Source organism: Rhododendron vialii, chromosome 1a (assembly GCF_030253575.1).
Source record: "Rhododendron vialii isolate Sample 1 chromosome 1a, ASM3025357v1".
NCBI lineage: Eukaryota > Viridiplantae > Streptophyta > Magnoliopsida > Ericales > Ericaceae > Rhododendron > Rhododendron vialii.
Window position 1 is genome coordinate 44,856,516 of NC_080557.1, and position 10,016 is coordinate 44,866,531.

Below are 10,016 nucleotides of genomic sequence, written 5' to 3' on the forward strand. Positions count from 1 at the left end.
AAATGAATTATGGATTGATTTTTTACTATATTGCCCCCGATTATTAATAATAGTGTATAATGTATATAAATAATGTTTTAATCAATTTTTTAAAATTTACTTATGAAATTGGATGTATATGACCTGAAAGTGTCCCCTTTTTTTAATTATATATTTTTTATTCAATTATTGTTTGCTGTTATGTGAAGAGCTGGTGTGAGGTGAATGGAAAATTAGTCGAGAGAACGTTCCAAAAAAAACGGACCTGGGGCTTTGCTGCCTCCATGGCACAACAACCCCTACCATGACTAAAAACGGCAACATTTTGGTTTTAAAAAAAAATCCTTACCATCAATTTGCAATCCTATAGAGCAGAAACATGATCATGAGAGCCTTAGAGACAAAATTTGATTATGTCTCTTTAGAATAATATAATCAGAATAATAAGATCTTCACACTCGTTCAAACGGATTAAAAATTAGAGTATTTAATTTTTTAACCATATTTTTTAATATATAAAAGGTTTAAAAAAATTAAGTGTTCAAATTTTCACTCCGTTTGAATCAATGCAAAGATCTTGTTATTTTTATCATATTATTCTAAAGGGTCATAATTAATTTTTATTTATAAGACTCTCATAATCATATTTTTCTCTACAGAGTCCTAAATAAAGAATATATACTTAATATGACAGCCCTAGAGATAAAAATGAATTATGACGCTTTAGAATAATACGATTAGAATAAACAAGATATTTGCACCGATTCAAACGGAGTGAAAATTTGAGCATTTAATTTTTTGAGACCGTTTATATATTAAAAAATATGGTTAAAAAATTAAGTACTTCAATTTGTAATCCGTTTGAACGGGTGTGAAGATCTTATTATTCTGATCATATTATTCTAAAGAGATATAATCAAATTTTGTATCTATGACTTTCATAATCACGTTTCTGCTCTATAGGATTGCAAATTGATGGTTTTGTTTTTTTTTTTAACCAACACATTGCCGTTTTTAGTCCCCGTGGCCTTGAAAACCGAAAGCAAAGTGGAAAGCAAAGTGGAGATTATCTCAAAAGGGAGAGGGTATGGTTGTCTTTGTGGCATGGCTGGATTCAAAAATAGGAAAATGGAAATTGGAAAAGCTCCTGATACCGGATTCTGCCTTTTATTTTAGAAATAAGAAATCGGAAAATCCATTTCACCCGAAACCCATTTTCCTTTTTCCTGCCAAACACCCAAAACTCAAAAATGAGAATTTGAAAATGTCCAAAACCCAAAAATGAGAATTTGAAAATGTAAAAAGGGGCCATCCAAACACCTCGTCAAGTTCCCCAGCTATACGACCAATCAGCGCTCATCTCGTCATCGATGTATCATTTCAATGACGTGGCATCATATCATTGGCCTTCGTTCTCAGCCAGTCTTCTCCTTCGTTCTACTTACAATTTGGCCCGAAACCACACAAAAGGGTGGAATTATTACAGTGATTTGGGAGAGAGAGAACGAGAATGGCGAGGACAACCTTCAGCTGTGCGTCGAAGGCTACTTCGACATTGATTCTTATTCTGCTGATTATTTCTTCATCAGGTGAATTGATCTCATCATCGTCGTTTGGAATTTGGGGATCTGTTCAGGCGCTGTTGTTTATACTCTGAGAGATCTTAATTTTGGTTACTGATTGTACCATTCGAGCAAATAATACAACGTTGTTTTTCAGTTTTGGCAAAGAAGTCGAAGGATGTTACTGAGTTACAGATCGGTGTAAAGGTATATTCCTCGCTTTCTTATTTTCTTGTTGCGTATTCGTACCGGCTTCTCATTGCATTTGATCTCGTAGGTTTACCTATGGATTGTATCAGTTTATTCTGTCAAAATTCCCAATCAAGTTAAAATGTGTTTTGTTATCTCCAGTTGCTTTATCAAATATCAAGAGTAGAAACTTGGATTGACTAGCTGTGGTAAATTTTTGGTTGGAAGTGTGGATTGGCTTTGAGCTGATTAGTGATAGACTGATAGTGTAGTGTTTTAGAAGTTGATGTGAAGTTGCATTTATTGTCCCCCGGTCATTCTTTTTGACAAACAAGATCATCCCTGTTATATTATTGTCCCCCGGTCATTCTTGGTGGTTGCATGTTTCATTTGTCCTTGTTTGCAATTGAAGTTAAGGCTACTGTTGGAATACTTCATTGGCTTGGGGATTCTACATGTTTTGTTGACTAATTATAAGTTTTGAGCTGGATTGTTTGTCATGTGATATACTGTTAGTAGCAGTGAAGCATTTACATACAGAGGTCTATAATTATCAAAGTGGGTTTTAAGCCATTGGTATGTCAATTACCTGTCAAGCTGCAAGAACATCTGCACAATTTTAGTGAGAACTTCCAATCTTGTGAAGTTGTAACTGTGTTAGCTGAAGACATCAACAAGAATGACCATTACAGGGAATTCCTATTTTTCCTCGTCAGTGCATTGCTGTGGAATTATTGTGAATTCAATGAAGCTAAGTTTGATTGTTTCTTTTCTGTTGGATAGATGACATCCGGATTGTGCAGTTCTTAGCAAATTAACAACTGACAATTTCTCTAAACACATGTTCCTTAGATACAATGTGGGGATGAGATTGTAGGTTTTTTTTGGTAGATGCTTCAAGTTCCCTGGAAGTCGTTAATAACTAATTAACAGAAAAGATAAGGGAACTGACTCGTATAATGTGTTTCTGGTACTGGTACTAAGAGTTTGAATAGATAAGAGTGATCCCGTAGTAGGAGTTCATTAGCCTAAGTTAAGCAGCAACATGTTATCACGTCAAGGTACAAATTATATCATCTTTTTTATTGACCAGCAACAAGAAGCATATATGCAATGGATAGGCAATGATGATGAGCGATATAAATACAAAGTTGCCTTCTTGCTAGTTTTCCTGAATGCTTCTGCTTACTTGGCTTTTGGATCTTCGTCCTGTTATTGCAGTATAAGCCAGAATCTTGTGACATTCAGGCACATAAAGGTGATAGAATCAAAGTACACTATCGGGTGAGAAAAACCACAGCTTTTTCTTTCTCTGCCTCTCCTGCTTTTTTCTTCTCCTTCTTGTGAGTTTTTTTGGGAGTGAAATATTTTTTTGAGACAGCTGTGTGCTGCAGTCATGTTTAATATCTTTAGATACTAACAATGTCATGGTCAGTTAAGTCGTCAAAGCCATGGTCAATTAAGTCGTCAAAGCCCTTACTATCTGCAGCTGATCAGCATTTTGATAGGTAGACTAGGGCCATGAATTCGAGACACTCAGCAGTTGAAAGGGATATAAGTATGCAGTTTCTTTTCCTAGCATTAGAAATTGACATCCTCTTGTGACCTGTTTCAGTTGTCTGCCGAACACCATAAATGTGCACTAGGAAGACTAAACTAGTTGGGAGGATGTTCAGTCTTGCTAATATAGCGTCATCTTGTACCTCTACGTGTGAGCCTATTGCTGATGTTGGTATTCACTTAGCTTTGCAGGGAAAACTCACAGATGGGACTGTTTTTGATTCCAGCTTTGAAAGGGGTGACCCAATTGAATTTGAACTTGGTAGCGGTCAGGTCATTAAAGGTATGTGGCAGACTGGCAGTTGTAACAGCAAACTACTTTTTTGTGTGTTGAGAAGTCCAGCTATTTCCTTGACACCTGGTAGAAATTCAAAATGAAGTGAGTAGGCTACCATTTACCCTTATTCTAAGACCAATATGAGATAGCCCACTAAGGGAGTTTTTTTTCCCTCCCTCATTTTAAATGACACAGAACACCTTCTTCATATGATTAAAAATGAACCCTTGATCAGATAACAAGTGTATAACAGCCAGAAATGGTAGCATAGCAGCATTTGTGGAGAGATGAATTACATGGAAAACGGATTGGATGCATGGAAAGATCTTTAAGCAAATAAGACGTCAAATGCAATTCAAGTTGTTCTTCCTTGGACTGCTGCACAAATGAACTCGTCAACAACTAAAACTCTTTCTAGAGGCTACAAATGAACACAGTGGGCATTTGTTGATTCTTGCAGCAATAGGTGTTGCATGACACAATAGTACATGACTCATTTCCAGTTTTTGAATTGCCCTGGGAAATCCAGGTTATATATTCTTTTTTCTTGTAGCATTTATTGCAACAACATGAAAGTAGAAAGTTTTTGTGGCATACGATCATGAATTCTACGTGACCTAGTTGCAATATCAGATCCCAACAACTGAAGAAATGTTAAGATATATGAGCGGCCTTTGAATTAGAAGTTTAAAATAAAACAAGAAAAAGGTTACTGGACATTTCTTTTTGCGTTGTGCAAAGTATTCTATTAGTATGATGTGTTTTGTTATAATAATGTGATGAGCTTATGCTCTCGTAGCATCATAGCGGAGCACTTTATAGGCGTATTGGGTATTATACATGTGCATAGCATTTCGTGGATTCAACCTTGTGTAAGGAAATGACTAGGGTGAAAACTAAATTGCTCTAAAGAATATAAGCCTTACTCGCAGGATGGGATCAAGGACTGTTGGGGATGTGCGTAGGGGAGAAACGAAAGTTGAAAATACCTGCAAAATATGGTTATGGAGAGCAGGGATCACCGCCCAAAATCCCAGGTAATTCTTGATCACATGTTCTATTTTCCTTGCAGTGCATACCTCTCGTCAGAGTAGGTTTAATGTCAGAGTAGGAGTATGTCATAGATGCAGAAAATGTAATACAGCCTAAGATTGCCCCATAACCCATGACACCTAAGATTTCTTTTCAGGGTTGTCCTTGAACGCATAAGGTCCACTCCAAAATTTTACTCCCTCCGTCCCAAAAAGGATGACAATTTTTGAAACTTGTGTCATTTTTCATCGCTTATATCTTTCAATCTATAATGTTTTTCTTGAGTTTGAAAATTTTGTATAATAGAACTAATCGAGAACTATCAAATAAGATCCATATTGTATATTTTTTGAGATCCATATTGAAAGATATAAGGAATTGAAATTGGCACGGTTATCAAAAATTGACATCCAATTTGGTACGGAGGGAGTATTTCCTTTAGTGTGTTCCTAATTCCTTTGTTGGCCTAGACTATGGGCCCACAAAAAATGCTTTGATTTTGTTAGTAAGAAATTTTGCTGGGTAACTTGCTTTAATGACGAAGTTCAGGAAAACCACATCCTGATACTCGTAGATTGATTTTGTGGAAGATTCAGAAGAATGTTCCTATTGTGCCTTTTGAGGCTTATTTCAGCATCTCCAACTCGTGGCTTCAAATCCTATGTGAAGTACAAATGGTAACTTTTGGCATCCTTTTTGATCCAACCCTAATGTCAAATGGTGTGTCAAATCCAACGTGGATTTGACTCCACACCCATTTGCTTCAAATTTAACTCATGCCAAATCTAATTTTGGCTTTTTGATACTTGGAAATTTTGACATCAAGGTTGGAGATAGAAGTTTGTCGATGTCAAATTTGGAGATGCCAAAATGCCACATAAGCCTTCAAAACAATTTGGCATGTCAATTTAAAGTCATGGGTTGGAGATAGTCTTCTGACACTTCTGTTGAAGTGAAAGTAGGGTAATCTTTTCTCATGGAAATCTTAACTTCGGCCCATTAGCGTCTGTCTCTTCTATGAATATAGGCTTCTTGATTTCTCTGTAGCCAACATAGTTAGACTTTACTTGCTTTATGATGCTGAATAGTAACTAGTGGCTTATATGTTTCTATTTATCCAGTAGAAATCTTGCAGCCTTCGAAATTCATGTGGGCATACTGATTCAAACCAAATTTGTCCATCATAATCTAGTGTTGTATTGTTTTCTCTTTTGACTTTCACGTATTTGACAATATTTTGTTTTGGAAGAATTAAAACATTTCTTTGACCATTCACAGGTGGTGCAACTCTCATCTTTGACACTGAGCTTGTGGCAGTGAACGGGAAAACAGCCGGTGGGAAAACAGACGATAGTGAGCTATAATCAGAGACATCTCTAGTTGAGGTTTGTTTCCCGGTAGCTGAATTTTGTGTGATTCAGTAGATTGGTATGACCTTGGACAATGCCAACTAGATTTCCAGTTTTATGGTCATCCCTGAGATGTTGGAAATCTAAATTTCTAATCATTATACTTTAGACTGGGGATTTTTCTTACGTTCTTGTGCCTTTTCGAATAGGGCGTAATCAATTTTAATTTAGAGCTTTGAGTTCCTTCCTTCCTTGGGTCTTTAGCTTTTACCTTGTTATGGTTGAAACTGAAAGGCTAGAATAACTGATTGATTTGATATTTTCACTGAAAGTTAATTTGTTGGTGCTACAAGTGAGCCATTTGTTGAGCACTCGAGCTATTGAATTTGTCATTTGCCTGGTGAAAGAGCCAAGGCAACTTCGCAGGGCAATCAGACTATTACAAAGGGATATTATTTAGTTGTCTTGGGCACCGCCACATAGTGCCCCAACTTCCTCCTAATACTTGGCTTCACATAAATGTGTTATGAAAAAGGGTGTTGGGCACTACGTGGCGGTGCCTTAGACCACTGAATAATAATACAAGACCGTGTATGTATGTTGTCTCTGTAATAGCACTATTACATGCATTGTATACTAGAAAGGGGTGTGTCTGTGGGATCATCCACAGTACCGTGGGGTCTTCCGAGAGGGCTGTGTCCGGCCATTGTTTGTGTAATAGAAAGACAAGTATCATAACATGAGTCGTTTATTTTGTAGAATTTGTTGAGAATCTTATTTGCGTTAAAAATTAAATTTATCGAAGATTGATAGCAACGTGATAGAATAATTTGTTTTGCTATTTATTCTAAGTAGCACACTGACTATTCATTTTTAAAAACAAAATTTTGTCCGATCGTGTAGCTATTTATATTAGACTGAGTTAATATTTTCTATACATATACGATTGTTTCGTTTTAGGGTCTCAAAATTCTTGGGTATGGTTTCCAATAAAATTTTTCTATTTATTTCTCTCAACTCATTATCTCTCAAAACCCACACCAAACAAGGCCGATGAGATTTTCCAGAGCTGGCCCAAGGTGCACTATAAGTCTATAACCTGTCTGCACCAGTGTGCTTCTACGACCTGTATATGGAAAGAAAAACAAGGAGTTGGAAAATGCTAAAATAGCCAATTGGGCTGTTATTAAAATTGAAAGAGAATGTCAAAATGTATACTCCTATAAAAGTGTGTGAATGTATATTGAAAAGTGTAAAAAATGTACGGAAGTTTGTATTTTTTGTTATTTTGTTTAGCTTTTTTAGGAGTCAACGAGGCCAAAAGAACATAATCCTTTTCCCCCTATTCAATGAGGAAATCTAAAAAGCAAGAAAAATTTAGTAAAGACAAAGAAAGTTATAAACAATTATCTTAATGTCGTCTTATCTGAACTTTTTTTTTAGCTTTAATTCATATTTTTATACTTCGATTACGCTAGAATTGTGACGAAAATCTAAAGAAAAAAGTTAATTAAAAATTAATAATACCTGACTATCTTCAAGAAAAAAATAATTTAGGCCAAATTCATCCCGAGTTAAAAGCACATAAATCAATGACAAACTTGATCACGACTAAAGACTTTTTTATTTTATTTTATTATAGTTTGAAACTCTTAGGGTTTGTTGGGTACGTATGGAGAAGAAAGGAACAGAGAAATAAAAAAATTTCCTCTCCCGTCGTATGGTTTGAGAGGAATGAGAGAAGAAAATTGTCAAAAAAAGACTTATGAACAGCAAATATCTCTCTCTCTCTCTCTCTCTCTCTCTCTCTCTCTCTCTCTCTCTCTCTCTCTCTTTTCCCATAAGTACCAAAGAAGATGGTTTTTTTTTTTTTTTTAAACAGTCAATTCATATCAAGCCCGAAGGCAAATATTACATCGCAAAATACAGGAGTACACCAAATTACCTACTCGGGACTACAGAATACCCTGCAAAAGCAAATCAGCACTAGGTGCCGATATGAGAATTCTATCCGGGACTAGGCAGAGGGAAATCAAACAAAATCCCAGTACAAACCAGTAAACAATAATAACGGATGTAATCAAACAACAAACAGATCACAAGCGAAAGAAAAAATCTAATCCCGTACTGGAGACCAAACCCTGCTTCGCACCTGAAACTGCCGTTGACGGCCCAGAATAGGAAACAACGCCGGCGAGCAAAACAGGCCAGAGCCGCTACCGGAAAACCCCAACAATAGCGTCACTGCTACCACTGCCGGAAACCCCCAAGAAGCACCACCGACACCGCCGTCGACCACCGCAGACCTTACTCCGAAAACCCCAACAAGACGTTAACTATTCAATCACGTATTTTTTTTTTTACCTAGAATGGTTCATATTTTTGCTTGAATACTTTCAGGATTTTGATGGACAGGATCTAATCGATTTTCGCTTTTTCCACCCACCTTGATGATGTTGCATTCAATGCAACTACCAAGTGGTTGAATCATTAACTAAACAGATTGGTACTTGGGATTCTGTAGCAATTTAGGAGGATATCTATCAATTATCTACCTCTGAATTCTCAAACGGCTATTTTGCAATTTTTTGTACTTTTCCACTTTTGGCACCTAAATATACAGCTTTTCTGGGGCCCCCTTTTTCTCTTCGCGGGAGCATAACAAAGCTGAACTTAACAAAGCAATCACCAACCAACCTCTCTCATCAATCACATTTTCCCTTTATTTATTCCTTTGCTTCATTTTCCAGATTCCGTTCAGGACGGGTTTGGCTCCCTTTCCAACCTTACTGTATTATTCTCCATAAAGATCTAACCTAATGTTTTGCACATGTACATGTTCTTCAGCGTGGGACATAGGAGATGAACAGTTCGCAACATTATTTTGGGAATACCCGAAGTCAAGCCACAAAAGAGAAGTTTTGGGAGTGTAAAAGCAACTGGGAGATGGTGCTGTGCACCAGCCGCACAAACACTGTATTGTGCGGCATCTGAGTTGTCCGTTCAGCAATCCAACGATCCAAATCTCATCTCCACCGTGTATAACATTCGAGCCGTTCATTGCTGAGATGAGATTTGAACTGTGAGATTGCTAAATGGACGGCTCGGATGTCACACAACACGCACCATCCCCCGATTCGTGTACAAGATAGGATATCGACATAAAAAAAACAAAAAAATATAGGGGTTTTAACCCTTTCAAGATGGACGAAGAAGATAACAAAAGAAATCCACAATGCCAATAGATTACAAAGATTCCGTTGGTTTTGGGATTTTAAATTTGGACTTTTAGGAATAATAAAAACTTTGAAAGAAACGGTATCTCGTGCATTGGACAATCTCAAAACACAATTCTAACAGATTTTAAAATTTTATTTTCTGACATAACTTAATTAATTATCATTTATTGATCTGGTAGAGGTCAAATGAACCGCGACAACAGTGGCATTCCTCAAACATTAACGCTACTCTAAGGGGTGTTTTCGGCAGTGAAAAATTTATATTTTTTTATTTGTTGTTGAGAAATTGTTAGGTATTTTCGATAGTGAATAAGTTATTGATAAGTTTGTGAGTAGAGTTACTGTAGTCAAAAATTATTTTTTGTTGACAATTTTTTTTATGAATAAAAACGAGATGGTAAAAATACTGAATTTTTTTTGTTAATAAAAATGAGATTGTAAAATAAGTTAAATTTTTAATAAAAACGGAGCCTTACCAGTCTGATGTGATTCTCTCCGTATTACTTTTTCCATTTCTTTTCCCCTTTACCTTTCCTTTGCAAAAAGGCAAGGCTAGAGAGAGAGGGGAGATAAATTTTTTGGGTGCCGGATTGGGTATCACATGACCGTGCCCAAATGGTTTTCCGGGCAGCTCATTCAGACTGTTTAAAAGTGTGTTGGACAGTTCAGATTGAAATTTTTTCTCTCTCTCACCCCACCACTCTTTCTCTTCTTTCTCTCTCAAAATTTGAACTGTCCAAAATCGAAATAGACAATTTGGAAAAATTTCTCTCTCGAGAGAGACACACAGACACAGCGTAACTGTGGTCTCCCACTCCCATCCCACTGG

The 10,016-nt window shown here is 36.5% G+C and overlaps 1 protein-coding gene across 1 annotated transcript; it reads left to right on the forward strand.

The window, feature by feature from the left end:
- The first annotated feature begins 1,374 nt into the window (after nucleotides 1-1,374).
- LOC131319816 (peptidyl-prolyl cis-trans isomerase FKBP15-1-like) lies at nucleotides 1,375-6,316 on the forward strand. The gene is made up of 6 exons (XM_058350227.1): nucleotides 1,375-1,568; nucleotides 1,699-1,748; nucleotides 2,952-3,014; nucleotides 3,483-3,573; nucleotides 4,500-4,604; nucleotides 5,878-6,316. Exons 1-6 carry the CDS (start codon nucleotides 1,490-1,492, stop codon nucleotides 5,961-5,963), a joined length of 474 nt encoding a protein of 157 aa, XP_058206210.1. The 5' UTR covers nucleotides 1,375-1,489; the 3' UTR covers nucleotides 5,964-6,316.
- Nucleotides 6,317-10,016: the final 3,700 nt, after the last annotated feature.